Source organism: Anarhichas minor, unplaced genomic scaffold (genome assembly GCF_050575085.1).
Source record: "Anarhichas minor isolate MPS153535 unplaced genomic scaffold, ASM5057508v1 ptg000014l, whole genome shotgun sequence".
Taxonomy (NCBI): Eukaryota; Metazoa; Chordata; class Actinopteri; order Perciformes; family Anarhichadidae; genus Anarhichas; species Anarhichas minor.
Window position 1 is genome coordinate 15,722,857 of NW_027466460.1, and position 19,573 is coordinate 15,742,429.

General features: G+C 43.1%; 1 protein-coding gene across 1 annotated transcript; it reads left to right on the plus strand.

Annotated features, from left to right (window-relative positions):
- The first annotated feature begins 5,206 nt into the window (after positions 1-5,206).
- Positions 5,207-18,989, plus strand: socs7 (suppressor of cytokine signaling 7). Its single transcript, XM_076091760.1, has 9 exons — positions 5,207-6,771; positions 7,592-7,671; positions 11,712-11,816; positions 13,731-13,865; positions 14,540-14,685; positions 15,446-15,614; positions 17,840-17,968; positions 18,325-18,460; positions 18,869-18,989. The coding sequence occupies exons 1-9, from the start codon at positions 5,207-5,209 to the stop codon at positions 18,987-18,989; spliced, it is 2,586 nt and encodes an 861-aa protein (XP_075947875.1).
- The last annotated feature ends 584 nt before the right edge of the window (positions 18,990-19,573 follow it).

Sequence of the window (19,573 nt, forward strand, 5' to 3'; positions counted from 1 at the left end):
ACACACATACATAGGCTACATACACAAACACCGCAGAGCAGCAACGGTGCTGCAGTCAATCCAGAGGAAGACAATAAGGCATGTGTGTGCGTGTGTGTGTGTGTGTGTGTGTGTGTGTGTGTGTGTGTCTCACATGTACACACATGCAGCATTGCAGTCTAGGCCTAATCGTGATCCCGTCCGTTCTCATGTAGCCGTCAAAGGAAAACATGCAAACAACAAGTGTGAGGACGAGAAGATGCAGACGGTTGAACACAACATGAGTCACGTTCCGCTCCTTCAGTTCCTGTTTTGTTTTTTCACTCACTCCTCTCTCTCCGAGTCTTACTTTGCTTTTCTACTTATTATATATTATATTACATATATTTGTTTTGTGTCAGGCTCCAGTGTCCGGCCCACAGCATAAGTACCGTTGCAGCGGCGAAAGAACAAATCTGCATTCATAAAACAATCAGGCAAATAAAGAAGTTCTGCAAATAAAATCTGACACAAAAACACAACTTTTTTTTTAATCATCATCCATCAAATTAAATTACATCATCCCTTGAATTATCCAACATATTCTCACTCCCAACTTGTCAAACACCGACACTTGGTCAGTGAACCTGAGCTTTAAACTATGACGCTCTAGGTTCCCCTCTGGCGTCAGTTGTAGACGTGGCAGAGACTGCGTGGCAGTTCCCACTCGTTACATTCATAGCGTCTTTTCAAAATAAACTCCTGTTTACAGGAAGTTGGGTTCAGGCAACAAAACCACATCGTAATGTTGAGTTAAAGAGGCTGGTTGACTACACTAACAACTGAAGAGCAGACAAACTAAAATGAAAAGATCTAATAATACGAGACAAGAAGAGATGCAATGAGTCAAAGTAAGAGAAGAGAAGTCAAGCTAGGATGAATTCCCTTCCTTCAGTGCTCTCTGTTGCTTTTAAAATGTTCCCCGTGAAACACTTTGTGTTTGTATGACGTGGTGCCGAACAAATTCACTACTATATTAAAATGAGACAAAAATGACATAAGATGCGATTAGATGCACATGACGACACACAAAAAAAAAAACGTGAAACACTGCAGCGATATAAAACGGTGTTAATGCTGCTGACCTCTGACCTCTGACCTCCAGGCTGCATCACATCAATATTCAGCTCTGCAGGGCAGGTTGTTAGTTTGATTACTCCGCATAAACCTCATGTAATAGCAAGCACTGCCTTCTTCTTTGTGGCTTACATGTAAACACACACACACACACGTACAGTAAGGATTAATGGCCCTTCATCCACTCTCCCATCATTAACTGGATCCACCAGCAGCATCATCATCCATCAATGCCGTGTGGCCGGCAGCGCCATCTGCTGGCCACACGGCATTAATGCAGCACTCCAGGTGTTGTTGTTGTTGTTGTTGATGGTCAGACTCACTGCTGGGCGCTGTCTGTCTGATCTTCATGCAGTCTGAGTGGGATGAAGCTCAGCTGCTGCTCCCCGAGGCCCTGCAGCACCTCAAAAGAACAAGAAACCCCAAAATACTCTTATTTTTTAGACTAAATCATAGTGCAAATTAGACATTATTGTGATGCTCCGGACCTTTGATATATACCTCTGATATAGAGGCATCAGTTTGTTAAAAGTTCCTCACGGTTACTTTAAAAACCTGCTGCTTTTGTTCACTGTATTTAATGAGCTTCCTTTTCCAATTGTTCTCTTTCATTTCACATCTCTGCTTATCTTTGATTCTATTGCAATCATCTTTTATTTTTCTATCCTATATTATTTCTTGTGATGTTCTTTTCTCTTTCCCTCCCCTCCTCTGAACATCCTGTCATTGGCTGTGTTTCCTCACAATAAATTCCACTCTGAGCCACTTTCGCAGACAGTTTGACTGAACGGACACATTCAGAAGATCACCGAGGTGAGGAGCCGCCATGTGCTGCAACAGCCCACCTTCACCCCGTTACAGTGCGGCCATCTTGTACAATGAGCTGTTGTAGGACACATTTGAGAAGACGTTTACATGTAACGCCTCCAATCAAGCTCGTTTTATGTCCCGTTAAAAACTAGACACATTTTTGTTGATTTTAAAGGCAAACGTGTGATTTTGAGGTTCATATTTATACTTTGTATTTAGATACCTCCTGTTTTGTGACAGCAATTTAGATAAAGTATGGATGTGATCTATATTCTTTGCACCAGAGTTTCATAAGAAGAGGATTAATAACACAGAAAAGATGAGACAACTCTCTGAATGCAGAGCGACAGTCCTCTGATGGAGGACTTCATAAACGTGTTCTTAACTCATTCAGATATCTGGGAGAAAGCCAGAGAAAAACCACTTCTACTCTCAACACCTCATTAAACGTGAGCGATAAAAATAGTCATGGACACATTAAAGTAGGTGGTGTCAAAGTACTAATACCACACTGTAAAAATACTCTGTTACAAGTAAGCCCTGCATAGAAAAGCATGTTACTTCAACTATGATCAGGATAATGTAATAATAGTTTGAAATAGCTGATTATAAATATTATTTTACATTTAAAGTCTCACAACTCATTTATATGCAGTCATGTTTTTTCGGGTGTGTCAGTGTTTTTTGTTTGTGTTTAAAAAGTATATATGAAAACTCACAAAAGAGTATTCTGGTAGTTTAATATTTCTCCTTTACAAAGTCAGGGAACTTGAGAGAAATTGATTTAAAAATAAATAAATGGTTAAAGTTGAAGCAGCAGTGAGATATTGTGACTTTTAGTACCTGTAAAAACACTGATCTACACTTCCCATGATGCAGTAGGGTTTCATTAGACCCTCCATTTTAAACCTTGTCTCCAAGACATTACGAGTACCACTTTGTTTTCCTCCATCATGCTGTGGTGAGAAACTTGTGTTCACAGGCCAAGTTTCTACGAGTGAGTAAAGCATAATATTTGTGTCGCACCAGCAGCCACGAGGACCACGAGGAGGTGGTTGAGTTAGTACAAAATGCAGGAGTTTACGTTCGGGGATCCTGCACTCTGCTGCGTAAAGGCAACACAACTGTCGTTAAATAATTGGGAAAGATGGTTTTCATTAAAGTTAATACAGGGAACTTTAATTTAGTGTTGATATCGGCGGTCACTGTGGATGAAAGCGGTAGTGTTTCGGAGCGCTATGATCAGGTCAAAATGTCAAGTTTTCCAATACATTGGTTTATGCCCAAATACCTAATCTAATGGCATTCCCATGAGCCCCATTTCATTTATCTTAGTATTATATGAAACTTTGTTTAAAGCTACAGTGAGGAACTTTGATTTTGTGTTGATTGTGGCGGTCCCTTTGGACAAGAGTGGTAGTGTTCTGAGCACCAGACTCTTTAGAAAACCTCTCATTTTACTGCAGCAAGGTCTGACAGTCTGCCCCTCTCAGTCCTGGCTCTGGTTCTGGTGCCTCCCTTCTCTACAGTGGGTCCAGCAATATGTCCTGGATCTCCAGCAGCGTGGAGTCGGTGTTGACTCCCAGCGGAGCAGCGAAGGTGAAGCTCTGCTCCTGGACGGAGGAGGAGACGCTGCTGCTGCTGCCGGGAGCTGAGCTCTCCTCCTCCAGCCGGAGCTTCAGACTGCAGGTCCTATGCTGCAAAGAAGCCGGATCTGGGTCTGTCCGTGGTGGACCGGTCTCTGCTGGAGGATCTGGGTCTGTCCGTGGTGGGCTGGTCTCTGCTGGAGGATCTGGGTCTGTCTGTGGTGGGCTGGTCTCTGCTGGAAGATCTGGGTCTGTCCACGGTGGACCTGTCTCTGCTGGAGGCCTCTCTGGAGTCTGAGCTGAAGGAGTTTCTGGTGAACCTGCATGATTTCATCAGATTTTGCACAGAATTCATCGTCATATGCACCGATAACAAGCATCAAGAACAACTATAGATTTAAATAGACTCTCTTCTCGTTTTAAGTATTGCAACTTGTTCCTTTTTTAAGAAATGTAAAAGCTTCAAAATTCACGAGTGTGGTGTTTACTGACTCAAACAAATCTCTTTAGCTTGTGTCGACCACAGACCTTATTTCAGGCGTCTATCCAAAAACCCATTAAAAAACATATTGACTTTTAGACCACAGTGTAAAATTTCAAACTCATTTCAGGGTTTGAGGACTCATTCCTGCAGCACTCTATAAAAAACACATTTTCTGTATAAACGAGTTGTGTGAAACCCAATTTCCAGGAGGACAGAGTTGATCTTTCAAACTCCCGACACTGTAAAACGTCTTAAACCCAATCCATGACAACCCTGATGATATCACTATGACATCATGGGGGAGGGGGAGGGGGGGGGGGGGGGGGGGGGGGGGGTGCTCTATAATATTTGCAGTGTAACTGCATTACTGTTCTAATGAAAATAAAAATATTTCTCCAAATATTCTGTGATGTATCTTTGAAATATCTAAATTGTTGTAGTTTAGAATAGATATGAACTTCCCACTGACATTAGTTTACCAAAAAAAAAAAGATAAATAAATAAATAAATATAAGAAACCCCAAACACCACTTAAAAAATATGAGCATTGGGGCAGAATTATTAAAATATTGCAGATAAAACCTACAAAAATGTAAACTTGCACCGCAGAAACACGACAGGATGTTGATCCCTGACTGAATCTTCTAGAAAGAGGAATACAGTATTTTTTATTATTTTTATTATTATTATTTTATCACTGTCCTTTTTTAAAGAATGGAAACCGAAATCAGCTGTTCAGATGTGGCGCTGATTTAGGTTCAGCCCTGTGATATTACAAAAAAAAACAAAACGCCACAGTCTTAATTTATAGTTCCCATCATCTGCGCTCATAAAGCGGTATTATGGGGCTGAGCGGAGGAGGAGCGGGTGGGGCCTGGCTGGGAACACAGAGGCAGACTGTGGTCACTGACCAGGAGACTCTACTGGCTTTTATTCTTTACTCAAATCAGACCGCATGTCTGACCCAGGGGGTCCGCCTGCTGCCGGGAGCGAACTGCGCTCATTTCCCCCGATATTTACCAGATGGATGCTGAGCTGTCGTTGAGGAGGAGGAGGGATGAAACAATCGCCTGATATATTTTTTTGGCATTTTCGCTCATAGCCTACTTATGGGAGGCAGCGGCGGCTTGGCCCTTTCTTTATTATAGGAAAGAGATCTCCGCGGTTTTGCTATGTGAAGAGCAGATCGCCCTACTCATTTCTCGTTTGGCGATTCCCCGAGGAATAAATTATGAACAACGCGCAAGATATGTCGCCTGATTTCGTGTTGATGCGCCTGGTTTCCGCGGCCGAGGACGACCGCTTGGACGCGGAAAACGGGAATCTGCCGCCGGGAGGAGGAGTGGTGGTGGTGGCAGGGATGGGGATGGGGAAGGAGGTCCTGGCTCACAGCGGCGTCAAAGCGGGCTTGGATATCAGCCGAGATCTGACGGTGGGCCTCGAGCATCCCGGCGGACGCCTGAACAAAGCCCAGCAGAGCGGCGAGGGCACGACTGCACCTGACTCCGGGGTGACGGAGAGCCGAGACCCGCTGTCCGCGCCTCCTCCGCCGCAGAGCCCCATGGAGGCCCAGGGCTTTGACTTCGCCCCCAGCCCCGGCCTACGGCCTCAGCTGCTGGTCTTCTCCAACATAATGCGGAACGGGGAAGGGATTTTGGAATTAGACCGTCGGAATCAGCCGAGGGATGCTCTGGGTTTGGACCAGAGCCCGGGGTCTGGCCGCTCCGGCCCGGCTGTCAATAACAACACCCTGAGTCCCGGAGACGTTCAGCAGCAGGACCTGCTGGACCGGACGTGGGGAGCGCATCCGCCGGTCGTAACCGCGGGGATGCAGGGAGCTGCGGAGCTATGCCGCCGGCACCGACTCATCACTACCCCGCCCGAGTGGCCCTTGTTGACGGAGAGATCCAACCCTCTCACCGTGATTGACTCTAAATGGGGATGCGCCTCTAGGGACAGAGAGGGAGCCGTGTTTGAGCTGGCCCGACGGTTCGGGGAGCTCGGGGTCGGTGCGGTGCCCAAGATGCTGCTCAAAGCTGGGGAGCTCCCGCAGTGTTCGTGTCAGGGTGCACACAGGCCGGCAGGAGGGGGAGTGGAGCCCGGAGATGACCCGACAGAGACCAGCGATGCTTTGTTGGTCCTGGAGGGACTGGGGAGTGGGGATGTTGCCGGCCTGGGCATGGACGAGTGCCCGGAGGGTGAGCCGGATGATGAGCATGGACGCCGCGAGTTTTTACTCAACAGGAAACGGGAGATAGTTCAGAAAATGTCCGGGGCTTTCTCCATCAGCAGCTTCCAAGCGGAGCTAAGAAGGCAGGTGGAGGGGATGGCCCCGGCGGCGACCGAGGCGGCGGCGGCAGCGCACCTTGGCGCGCAGGTGTGCAGCCTCCACGGGAATTTAGCCAGCCGGCTCTCGCAGGTAAGCTCCGGGGATTCAGAGGTTGTCGCCCAGGTTTCGGCCACGTCTCAGTCGCACACGCCGGCCCAGAACTCACCGTGGGCCACAAGCCCGAACCCCAGCCAGGCGTCGACTCCCAGGAGGCGGCCGGAGCGGTGCGCCAGCGCGCCGCGGACTCCCACAGGGTGGTCCGCGGGCGGAGAAAAGACGCTCAAAGTTCCGGGGAAGTCCAAAAAGGGCTCGTTAAAGATCCGCCTGAGTAAACTGTTCCGGACTAAAAGCTGCAGCGGCTCCAACCACCTGCTAGACAAGAGGCCCTCGGTGACCTACTCAGTGTCTTCTGCCGGGAGTCTGGTGGACATGGCGAGCACCGCTGGCGCTGAGCAGGACGCAGACAGGTGAGCAGCTCTACGTGGCCCTAAACGGCCCAAGATCGGTCCTACAATGTGATATTCTTATTCCCCTCTGTCAGTGAGAAGAAGATCAAACCTGCATGGATGACACAGGAATCATTATAGGGGAGCAAACAAGGCCGAGATGTGACATTGTACCCACAAATATGTGCAATATGGTGTCCCTACATGAGTTTCCTCTGTTGTGTTTTGATTTTTTATTAGAACTCCCCAAAATGTGAGTCCATAAAGTGAAAAAAGATATAGCCAATAGGTCAGGAAGATTTAAGGAGGGGGAAGATAAACGTTTAATATTTGAAAAGAAGCAAAACATTTAGGATGTACTGATAACTCATTCAGAGTCCAGACATGTTTATTACATTATTTTTGGGGCAGTCTTTCTTTCCTTGATTGAGCTCCTTCAACTGGCACTTATATTCGTCCGTCCCCCTCAGACGTCCCCAAAAAACGTTCTCAGTGCTGCACGTTATTAGATGCAGAGATTTTCCAAACCTTTGTGGCTTGTCACCCTCTATATCCCTCTCGCTGCTTAGTCATTATTCACAGCATCACACTGAAGGAAGGCTATGATTAAAAAACATAGCTTCAGAAGTCTTGACTGCCAGAGCTGAGAGCATCAAACAGAAAAAAGTTTTTTTTTTTAAATAAGCTGCAGGACCCAAAACTGCCTCATACTGGAGAAGAAGCACATTTTCTGAACCTCTGCAGTGACTAACACCTCTTCTTCTCTGCACTCTAACGCTCTTCTCATGTTCTTCTTCTTCTTCTTCTTCTTCTTCTGCATGTCTTGATGTCTGTCCTGCAGCCACAGCCAGCCCAGACTGACCAGGGCCCACAGTGCCTTCTCCCCCGCCTCCCTCGTTGCCTCCCTCTCTGCTTTCACTGGTAAGGGCTGCTCGCTGCTTCGGTTGTAACTCTTTGTTTCCCCCAGGAAATGCTTTCTTTCTTTCTTTGGTAACAAACAAAAAAAAAGCCTGTTGACACATGAAACTCCACTCCAAACTCTCTGCAATTCAAGATTATTTTCATGTTTCATGATTATCAGAATCACCTTTATTGGCCAAGTATGTGAACACATACAAGGAAGTTCTTTTGCATTGCTTTTAATGTACTTACACAGAAATAGACATAACAGCAAAGAACAAGCACAACAACGCCGGAGGAATTAATGTAAAGAACTGACAGGACTATTATGTACACAAATATTTGAAAAAAAAGAGATGAATATATATAAAAAAAGATAAAAACATTTGCTATAAAATCACCAAAAACCAACAATAAAACGAAATGTACGTTAATAGTTTCATCTATTAATTAAATGTCAGAAAACTATGAAAGAAAATACCCATCGTAATTCCTTGAAATAGCTTTTTTTCCCACCAATCAACAGTCCGAAACCCCCAAAATATTCTGTTTCCTGCCACAGAAAACAGAGGAAAACAGAGGAAGAGGACGTCTTTTTACCAAATGAGAAAGTAACTAACGTCCCATATGATTCACCGCGATACTCAGCCACATCCTCAAAGCGGAGACCTTCTCACTATTCCTCACATTGTATTCACAGTTTTGAGACCTATAGCGTGTTAAAGTCAAATTATGTCTCTTTTGCTATATATATACATATAGCGTAACGTTTTTAGTTACGAAAAGCATGATGGTGGAAAGCTTATCTTCTTCCCGATCAGTTGATGCTCGTTGTCTGAGTCTTTGTTGGTACACGAGTAGATAGATAGATAGATGTATACTTTATTCATCCCCAGGGGGAAATTTGTATTGTATGAGTACACTAAGTGACGGTTGGGACAGTATTGTTTTTAGTCTTTGGTGCAAATCTTGTTACAAAAAAGCAAATGAAAACAAGACAAAGACTTTTCTTTATAATTGAATAAGATCCACTGCAGGTCGCTGAGTGAACGTTCACTCAAGTGGCTGCAAGTCAGAATTCCATAACTCAGTAATGTATCAAAATGTAACAATTTTAACCAATGTTTTCTTTTTCTCAAAGAGATTTGTGATCAAGTGACATTGTAAATATAATGTGTTCATATTTACACTGTCATTCTTTCAATTTTAATGATATGTTCCAACTGAACCGCAGAGACAGAATTTTGGGGGAAACACACTCCTTTATTTAAGCACAGTTGTGCCTTTCATGTATGTTTGTCTCTAAAAAACGTAATTAATTGTTAGCAGATCGCCGTATCTGTTCAGGGATCAAATGATCTTCACTTCTGTTCAAGTCTTTGAGTGATTGAAGGTTCTTTGGTGTCGACCTCGCTCTCCCCTACATCTTCGCAATAGACGCAGCTTCATGCTTAAAAAGAAGTCCCTAAACGAAGAGGTGATCGATCGGCTTTTCATCAGCATTTTGTTCAATGTTCCCATGGTAACATTGGTGCCGTGAGTCAGCATTGAGAATGAGTCAGCATTTTTTTCACTTCCGGTTCCCTCGTCTCGAAGTCAATGTGGTTGTGTTTTTTTAATGGGTTTTTGTTTAGATGCTTGAAATAAGGTCTTTAAGAGATTTTAACGTTTTGTTCTACGACATAAAATAGGTCAGTAAACCTCCTCTGGTGAATTTAAAGCTTCACGTGTCTTTAAAAAGAGTCTAAATGAGACGACTAAACGTCCTCACTAGAACACTAGTCCTCCTTTAGCTTAGTGATGGAGACGTGAAGTCATGTGACCGTGGTGGAGTTCCTAACTTTAACTTTCTACTTCTGGAGATTGTATTCACGCTTCACAGAGATTCATTTCTGCAATAATCCAAAATCCAAAGAAACAATCCTGTTGTTGTTTTGTTGTTGAGGGAAACAGTGCGATGCTAACTTCCTGCAGCACTCTATAGAACTAAAGTAACTTCAGATGTATTCGTGTTGTTTTCTTGATTTGGTTATTCATATTTTTATACTTGCACCTTTATAGATATTTCATATTTGCAGTCCTTCCCACGTTGTACCGCAGCTTCTACACAACAATACAAAATAAAGTTCCATCTTCTCTTAAGAAACAGCCGACAGATCAAACACATCTCTATCACTCTATATTACAACGTTTTAACTATACTTTTATAAATGTGTCTGCTGTATTACATCTTTACACCACTGTAGCGTATCGTGGTGTAAAGAAAACAAATATCATTTTCTCAATGTCTTTAATGTACTTTACTGGACTACTTCTGTTTTGTGCTATTCTTTACTTCTCCTCCACACTTCAGAGGGAAACTTTGTACTTTTGACATTTATCTGACAGCTGGAGTTGAGTTGCATCTTGTGATTTAAAATATAAAACATGTGAGGAGCTCATGAGATTTGATGGATTGTCATAAAACAAACAGCTCAACAGTATAAAAATCAGGTCCATCTCTTTCTACCAAAACATAGTTTATGAAATGTTATAGAAGAATTAATACTAATGGCTTATTCATCTTCAACACAGAGACAACTTTTGGGTTGCCATACATTGACTGTTGCGTCCACCTTTATAAGAACCTATAATTAAGTATTTCCACTTTTGACACGCGTACATTTAGCTGATAATAAAACTTAATAAAGGTATAATATGTAGTCACATAGTTGGTTACAGACACAGATACAGACGCCACCACTCACTTCTAGTGAGTCATAAGTGGTGATGAGGGATTATCTTTGTATCGGTCTATACATTGTTTTTCAGGAAATATTTGCATATCTTTAAGTACAATTGTAACGGGAGACTGGAGTATTCTTAAACTATGGTATTGCTATTTTTCACCTGCCAATACACTGACTCGCTTTCTTGCTGAGAGTTACACAAGAAGATCACTCTAATGTCTGTTTGTTACATATGAAGCTACAGCCAGCCAGCGGGTTAGCTTAGCTTAGCATAAAGACTGGAATCGGGTGAGAAAGCTAGCTCCCAAAGATAACAGCTCCTATGTGAAGATGGTTAATTGCGTAACGCATTGCATCTTGTTTGTTTAATATGTACAAAAAAGAAAAACGACAAGTAGTATAGTTGTATTACTTGTACAGAGCCAGGCTAGCTGTTTCCCTTTGTTTCTAGTCTTTATGCTAAGCTAAGCTAACCAGCTTTCATATTTAACAGACGGACATGACAGTGGTGTCGATTCTCTATTCCTGTAAATTTATAATAATTCACAGTAAAGTAAAGAAAAACATTTGTGGTATTTGTAAAGCTGAGACCTTCAGCTGTTCTCACCAGTCAGACGCTGTAACTGGTGCACCAGATAAGACAAGACACAAAGGGCCTGTGGGTGAGGAGGGCGAGGAGGTCTGCAGCTCAGCTGGCTAAACATTATTCAGCTGACTTTATGAGAATCGTCCCCACAACGTCCGCAGGGCTTCAGAGGTACGCTCTGGAGTCCCACATTGCTCGTGGATCTCAGTTTCGCAGAAAAGAATCCACTCCTTGAATGTGATGATTTATGTAGTTTAATGAACCACCAATTAAAACAGAAACATTAAAGCTGCACCATGCTGGTGATGTTGTTTTAAAATAAATCTTTTGGTGTGTACCAGCCGGTCTCACAACCCCCACACAAAAACAAGATGCTAGAGGAAGAGATCTAAAGTGGGGGAGTCCAGCTCTCCCTGCTGGATTTGGCTCTGACGCTTCAATGTGTTTCTTTCGCTGCCAGTGAAACATCCCCAAACTGCAGAATATCGGGAACTGTGAATCTGCAGCGCCTCAATTAGCCGGGCTGGGCCGCTCTTCTTCATTGCGGTGATTTAGGCTGATTAGCTGGGTGTAATTTTCCACAAACATCCTGCCTGCTTGGTGCAGCTTTAATGGCACTTCTGCGGCACAGACGAACAAACAACACAGAAACACAAACCCGCAGTACTTTCTGCACTCACTGCCTTTAATTCACTTTTCCTATTTCTTCCTTTCCTCCTCCTCTGTTACTTCGTCCCCGGCTTCAGGTGAGACAGTCTCCCTGGTGGATGTGGATATCTCGCGGCGAGGGGCGAACACACCACACCCTCCCACGCCTCCCCCTCCTCCACGTCGAAGTCTCAGTTTGTTAGGTACTTTTCTCTCCCTCCTGTCTGTCTCTTCTTCTGTTTCTCTCCTCGTCTCGTTTTCGTCAGACACATAAAAGGATACAATATGGTGGCAAGACAGCAGTTTAAGCCAAACTGTACAGAGTACTTCAGCCTCTCTACGTTTAGACGAACAGGAGGCTCCTCTTGGTCATATTCTTACTTGTCAATTTGGTTCGTGGAAAGACAGATACAGATTTTGTAATCTGCTGTAATCTGATTGGGTCGGCTTTGAAAGGTCAGCTGCAAAGTGCAGATTTAATTTAAAATCTGAGAGCAATGTCTCAATTGATGAGCTTTGATTTAATTGTTTGTTGTTTGAGGGACAGCGACAGCAAATGCACAAGAACCAAACCCCCAAATCAGAGGTCACCACGAATTGATAGGAGACTAATGCATGAATACGGGACAAGGAGTTTATTGTAAACACTGTGAAATGTGGAGAGTGATATTCCTGGATGTCAGGGCTTTCTTTGTCTAATTTCTCTGACCTTTCAAATGCATATCTTTGCTCCGAGCCTGGTGTTATTTTCTGACCCACATATGCAGCTGACTTCAGCATCCTCTTGGTTTGCTTTAAAAGAAAAGGTCGGAAATATTATATATTTTTGTTACCGTCTACAAAATGCCACGAAAAGACCAAAAACCGACAATGTGTTAGTCTCAATACTTTCTGACCACCTTCCCTGATTGTATATAGTTTCATTTAAAAAAATAAAAAAAGACTAAAAGTAATTTCCTAAAACAGCTGGTACCGGTAGTTTCTATCAAACATACAGGAGGAAATCATGCATTTGTTTAGGGACTATTTTCAGTGGCGGATTCATTTGGTGCTCTAGTGAATATTTGTGGCAGCAGGATGATGTGTGTATGTGTGTGTGTGTGTGTGTGTGTGTGTGTGTGTGTGTGTGTGTGTGTGTGTGTGTGTGTGTGTGTGTGTGTGATTGAGTCAAAATAAACTGCAGCGTGTGTGTTAATATTGATAAAGGAACAACAGTGAGGCTCACTGATGTGTTTTTAGTAGTTGTTGGACAACAATAGAGGAAGATATTCGATACATTCATTGTTGGTTTTGGTCTTTTCGTGATATTTGTTGACGTTACAAATAGAGAAACTGAGTAAACCCATAAAATAGAAGAATATTTATTGTTCAATATTAAGAAAGAGGTGAAGTCTTTTAATTTGGTGGACTGAGGCTTCCTGTCTGATGGTGCTGAAAAGCTCTATCCGTCCTTCCTTCCTTTGTTTATCTTTCCTTCCTTTTGTCCTCTATCTCTACTTCTTTCCTCCCCTCTTGAAACTTTCTTTGTCCTTCCCTCCTTGCTTTCTCCTTTTCCTGCTGTTTTACCTCCGTCCTTCCATCACTCTTGTCTCCTGCCCTTGTATCCTTTGCTCCCTCCCTCCTTGCTTTCTCTTTTCCTTCATGTCCTACCTCCTTCCTTCCAACCCTCTCCTTTTCCTTCACTTGTTTCCTTCCTTCCCTCCTTGCGTTCTTTCTGTCTTACCTCCTACCTTCCATCATCACCTCTCCTGCCCTTGTATCCTTCCCTCCCTCCTTCCTACCTACTTTCCTTGCTTTTGCCCTTCTTTCCTGTCCTACCTCCTTCCTTTTTACCTTGCTTTCTCCTCTCCTTCCTGTCATACCTCCTTTCTTCCATCCCTCTCCTCTTCTGCTCTTGTTTCCATCCTCCCTCCCTTCCTTCCTTTCCTCCTTGCTTTCTCCTTCTCTTCCTGTCCTACCTTATTCCTTCCATCTCTCTCCTCTCCTGCTCTTGTTTCCATCCTTCCTTCCTTTCCTCCTTGCTTTCTCCTTTTCTTCCTGTCCTACCTCCTTCCTTCCATCCCACCCTTCTCCTGCTCTTGTTTCCTTCCTTCCTTCCCTTCCTGTCCTTCCTCCAGATGACATAGCCGGGCCTCAGCCTGGGCCTTTCCTAGTGAGTGTCATGGGCGCCTCCCTGCAGTCCCTCCCCCTGCCTCTCCCTCCTCCTCCTCTTCCCTCCCACGCCACCATCCAGCACAGTCTCAGCCTCAATGGTAAGACGTTTCGTTGAATCTGCTCCATCGCTTCCTGGCGCTAAGCAGGAAGTGAGCGCCGCTGTGGAGCAAACGAAGCAAACAGAGTCTCTGGTGTAGGAGATGAAACAATCGATGGATCATTTACTTCCGAGATGTTTATCACGAAGCAACGAGCTGATGGGAAAAGTGACCAGTCGTCTCTTCCATGCTCTCATTTTAATGCACTAAATGTATTTATGTTCATATGAGCTGGTTTCAAAATCTAAGAATTGTGTTAAGAAATCAATTTATCATGAGGATTTGCATTGATTTGTGGAAAACTGTAAATACAAATAAGAACTTTACATTTTATTTATTTTGTGCGCTGTGATAGCACACCATACGTAAGTGTTATTGATTGATTAATGATTAGTGCAATACTGCATGTGAGTGGGTCCTAATATCACTTGAAGTCAACCAGCTGGGGTTCTTAATGTTAAATACACGCTTAACAGCATGATGGGTTCTTCCAAATATCCTCGCAGTTTCCACAAATACGTCCAAATACGGTGGAAAATAGACATCAAGAATGTATGCAGCTGTGGCATTGTTATAATGTATTTTTTTTCTGACACTAAAATAAAAAAATAAAAGAAAGATTTTAAATTTCTGGTCACCTTTAAATGTTCTCTGACATTCTTCCTCTGATTTAGACGCCTTCCTTCGGGCCCTCCCTCATTCGACCCCGTCACCGGCTAATGCTCCGCCCCCTTCCAGACATGCCCCGCCCCCCATGTTGTGCGCCCTGCGACGGTCTGAAGCCAGCAACTTCACCGCCAGTCTGAGAGAACTGGAGAAGGTAAGACCCCTAAAAAATGATTTCATTTCCTACGTTCATATATTATCATGCATGTCTTTTATTTATGGGTGGAGCATGTTGCATTGTGCATCTTCTGAACTAATGATTATTTTCATTATACGAATCTTCTGATTATTTTCTTATTTCATTTATTAATATTTGATCAAAAAACATCCAAAAATGCAAAAAAAAAACGTGAGGGTTTAGTTCTGTCCCACTGTCAAATCATCGAGTGTTTGAGGCTCTCTCACAGACATTTTGAGCCCTTTATGAACCCTTTCCGTAAGTCAGCATTAGATGCAGACTTTGCGTAAGGGAATTACCCACAATTCATAGCAATATGACGTTAAACACGGGTTAACAGTGGAAGCTTTGAAGCTGGAGACATAAAACAAAAGGTAAACAAAGATGGCACATAAGTGTTCAGTCTGGCATATTAAATTTACACTGAAATATTAAGATTTAAAGATGGAACATAAAAAAACAGGAAAGCAGAGAAATACAGTATATGACACAGATTTATTCATCAAACATTTTATTTTGTTATTCAAGCTGTTTGGACAAAAACGGATAAAGGCATTTTAATTCTACACAAGGAGACAATTTCTACTTTTTTGAGACAAGAGTTCAGCCCAATGAGGCCTTCACGGGATTAATTAAAGGAGTATAACATCAGTCGGCTAAAAGTTTGAACCTAAAATCCTTTTGAGTCTTGTTTCTCGCAGGGTTTCCTGAAGGTTTTTGTTTGGTTTCTCCCCAGTGCGGCTGGTACTGGGGTCCCATGAACTGGGAGGACGCAGAGATGAAGCTGAAGGGGAAACCGGACGGGTCCTTCCTGGTCCGAGACAGTTCAGACCCCCGATACATCCTGAGCCTCAGCTTCAGGTCGCAGGGAGTCACACACCACACACGCATGGAGCACTACCGAGGTGAGACACACACACACCCACACACACACACACACACACACACACGTTTGTACTCACACTTGACAGAAGGATGGACAGCAATATTGTGGATATCCTCACAGATGAATGTGTTCACACGTAGTCTGTACAGTTCTAGATTTTCAGCTGCAGACACTTGCAGGCGCGCAGATGATGAAATTCATATTAGTGTAACTGTTATAGTTTATAGTTTAACCCAAACATCACAGCCACCTGTCTGACCTTTACCCTCAAACTAATCCTGACCCTAAACCTAATTATTGTAATGTATATATAGGTATATACATTACAAAAAAATATATACCTCTAAATGTATAACCTAAAACCAAGGACCAGATCAAATGTCCTCATTCACGTAAATGTCCTCCCTCAAAGACACTCATTAACATAATGCATTCCCTGACCCGAGCCCCTGACCCCTAACCCCTGACCCTAACCATCACAACTAATCCTAACCCTAACTTAAACCTAAAACTATAACATAAACCTTAAAAATCAGGTCTGAACCCTCAAACAAGCCTTTTGAAGTGAAGACCGGCTAAAATGTCCTCACTCCCTAAACATACACACACAAGTAGTACACACACACACAAAATAGACAATAGAACAATATGAATATTTCCCGTCACGATTATCCTGGCCAAAATAATTACCGATATGATCTTTCTTACATGATAATTCCGGGATTTTATACTCTGCAGCATTTTCTCCAAAAACAATGTTTAGACTCGTACAAAAATAATTCCTCTCAATTATCACTTGTGACCTACTACGAGTGTGTGGCAGTGTCTGTATCCATAAACACATTGTTCACACAGCAACAAGAACAAGAACATAACAATAGGACATCAAAACGGCACATAAAGAAACAACAGAGCACAGACACATCAAAATAATCTCAAACATGACGTTGTAAAGATCCAATAAGGTCACACTACAACGCCACATGTATGTTTGCACACGTGTGACAAGCTACCAAGGTGACTCATGAAAGATAGACACACACACACACACACACACACACACACATGCATACATAAACGAGGCTCTATATTAATGAGTCACCATGATAAAGCTATAGAGTCATGGTTGGAAAAAACATTCATTATTCAGACATCCAGCCCCGACTGACACAACACATCCACATCAACGCGATCATGTGTGCATGAACGCATCGGGGCCTGACGGGAATCGAGGGCAGATAAACAACCACCGAGCAGTCAACAGGAAGTCAACAACCACACGCAGCAACTTATTCAGAGGCGTCTATTATTCACTCTGCACGTGTGTCACCGCAGAACGGCTGGTTGTAGATCGCAGGCTTTCTGTCCAAATCAGAGGCTTTTATTCTGAAATTCTTAGTAAAGTTTAGTTTATTTTGCACAATTTAATAATAAAATACAGATAGAGATATAATATAAAACCCGAAACAAGGAATACAATAACACATAAAGAAAGTCATTACAAAAGAACAATTAAATAGTCTTTTAAGCATCTTTTGTAACATTTTAGAGAGGAACATTCTATACCAAACATTCATTTGAATGGATTGCTATTAAATTTTGATTCAGATATTCAAAGCCCCCTCAGGATGAATCCCAGTGATTCAGAGTGAAATATCTTGACAGCTATTAGATGGATTGCTGTGGAATTTGCAACATATATTCAAGGTCCCTGGAGGATAAATTCCACTGACTGTGGTGAACTACTGACTTTCCCCCGGATGCCATCATCAGGTCAAAGTTATCGCTCATCCAGTGAAGTAGCTTGACATCTACTCGCTGGATTAGGGTCGATGTGGCCATGCATAGGGAGCTGTATTTAGATGCTGTCCAGAGAAAATCATGTGCAGAATGTTATTTATTCAGTTTCCATAAACACTCCAGGATTTAATTAAAAAACAGCTCTACTGTTGCAAAGCGGATCCATTTAATTATTGCACACCATCCTGTGAGACATTTCTTTTTCACAGCTCAGCCAATCAGAATTCATTCATCAGGTCACGTGTGGAAGTTGTGGATGTGACTTTGAAAGATTTCCTGCGAAAAGAGCATTTCTCTGCAAGAAGAGAGTCCCAGTTAAAACAACGTAGAGGCCGATTAGAGGCGGCTAACTTGTACCGGATGGTCTTGTGTGTTTACTGTAACTATACAACGTTTCATAATTAATGTGGTTTCTGATTTACATATGTTAAAATGCTTCTCCAGGGACGTTCAGCTTGTGGTGTCACCCGAAGTTTGAGGACCGCTGCCACTCGGTGGTGGAGTTCATCGAGCGAGCCATCATGCACTCCAAGAACGGGAAATTCCTCTACTTCCTCCGCTCCAGAGTCCCAGGTAAAAATATGGGTCATATACGTCTGCACGCAGCCTCCTAGCCGATCAAAAATGGATGTGGTGCTGCCACTTAGTGAGAAGTGCTTTGAGAGACTCTGTCTGTATGTCTGCATGCAGCCTGAGCATCATTTATGATTGTGAGAATGCATATACAGTATATGTGAGGGGTTGAAATTCTGCACGTGTCTCCAGGCGAATATTGTATTTTTTTACTCCACTATAAACATAACATATAGAGAAACACCAGCTTCATCCTTTAACTGGAGAATATGTGTGTGTGTGTGTGTGTGTGTGTGTGTGTGTGTGTGTGTGTGTGTGTGTGTGTGTGTGTGTGTGTGTGTGTGTGTGTGTTGCAGGGCTTCCTCCCACCCCGGTTCAGCTGCTGTATCCCGTGTCTCGCTTCAGCAACGTGAAGTCACTACAACATCTCTGTCGCTTCTGCATCCGACAAATGGTCCGCATCGACCACATCCAGGAGCTTCCACTGCCCAGGTACTCATTCAAATGCTGCGCCTGCTCAAAATATACACTTAAACTAATGTTAACTATTTTAAAGCTCGCATGCAACTGTGTCGGGACTTCCGAGGAGTCATCTAAAGTCTGCCTCCGCCTCTTTGATACTGAAAGGACTTTTGGTCTTGCTATATGAGATTAAACATGAGGCTCTTTGCTCACAATTAACCGTATTAAGTTGATTCTATAGGCTCTAACTTTTAACTTCTTATTGTGCCACAGAAGGTTTGTTACTTTAAAGATAATTGTGTTGTCTAAATGCTAACACTCTATGCTATGTTGAGTGATTTGTCATTTCACAGTAGAAAATGTACTAATATGACAAACACAGGGACACTTGGCTGATTGCTGACTTTGTTTCCCGCATTTGTCGTCACTTCTCTCCAGACCGCTAATATCCTACCTGAGTAAGTTTTATTACTACGACCCCGAGGAGGAGACGTACCTGTCAATCAAGAGCATCCGGAGGGTGGTGGGAGCAGCGCAAGAGACAGAGTCGCAGACGTAGCAGCAGAGATCTTCTCAGCTCAAGTGAGTGTCAGTTGGGTGTTTGTGAATATATATATATATATATATATATATATATATATAAATACAGTGAATTTGACTGCCTCACTTCTTTATCGTCTTAGAGACACACTTTTCAATTCCAGGTCCCCACTTCCTTTTAAAAATCGTACCATTCCTTCTTGTTTGCTGTTCTATAGTCGGCTCTATGAAAGCACAAAAAAACACAAGTTACATTAAGATAATGACCAGGCTGCAACCTCCGGTTCTGCCGAGTAAAGCCAATGTCTTAAAACTTGCATTCTCTCTAGTGACCACCAGGGGGCGACTCCTCTGGTTGTATAGAAGTCTATGAGAAAATGACTCTACTTCTCTCTTGATTTATTACCTCAGTAAACATTGTAAACATGAGTTTATGGTCTCAATCTTTAGTTTCAAGTCTTCTTCAATACAGCACGATGTTCATTTAGTAACTTATGGTCCATTTAGAGTCAAACAGACCATAAAGCAGGGGATGCTTTAGGGCGGGGCGTACTGTGATTGACAGGTCTCTACCAGAGACGTATACGGCGTCTCTACATCACT

Coding starts and splice junctions, on each gene's coding strand:
- socs7 (XM_076091760.1), top strand. CDS start 5,207: ATGAACAACGCGCAAGATATGTCGCCTGATTTCGTGTTGATGCGCCTG. Junction 7,672..11,711: donor CTCCCTCTCTGCTTTCACTG/GTAAGGGCTGCT, acceptor CCCCGGCTTCAG/GTGAGACAGTCTCCCTGGTG. Junction 17,969..18,324: donor CCTCCGCTCCAGAGTCCCAG/GTAAAAATATGG, acceptor TGTGTGTTGCAG/GGCTTCCTCCCACCCCGGTT.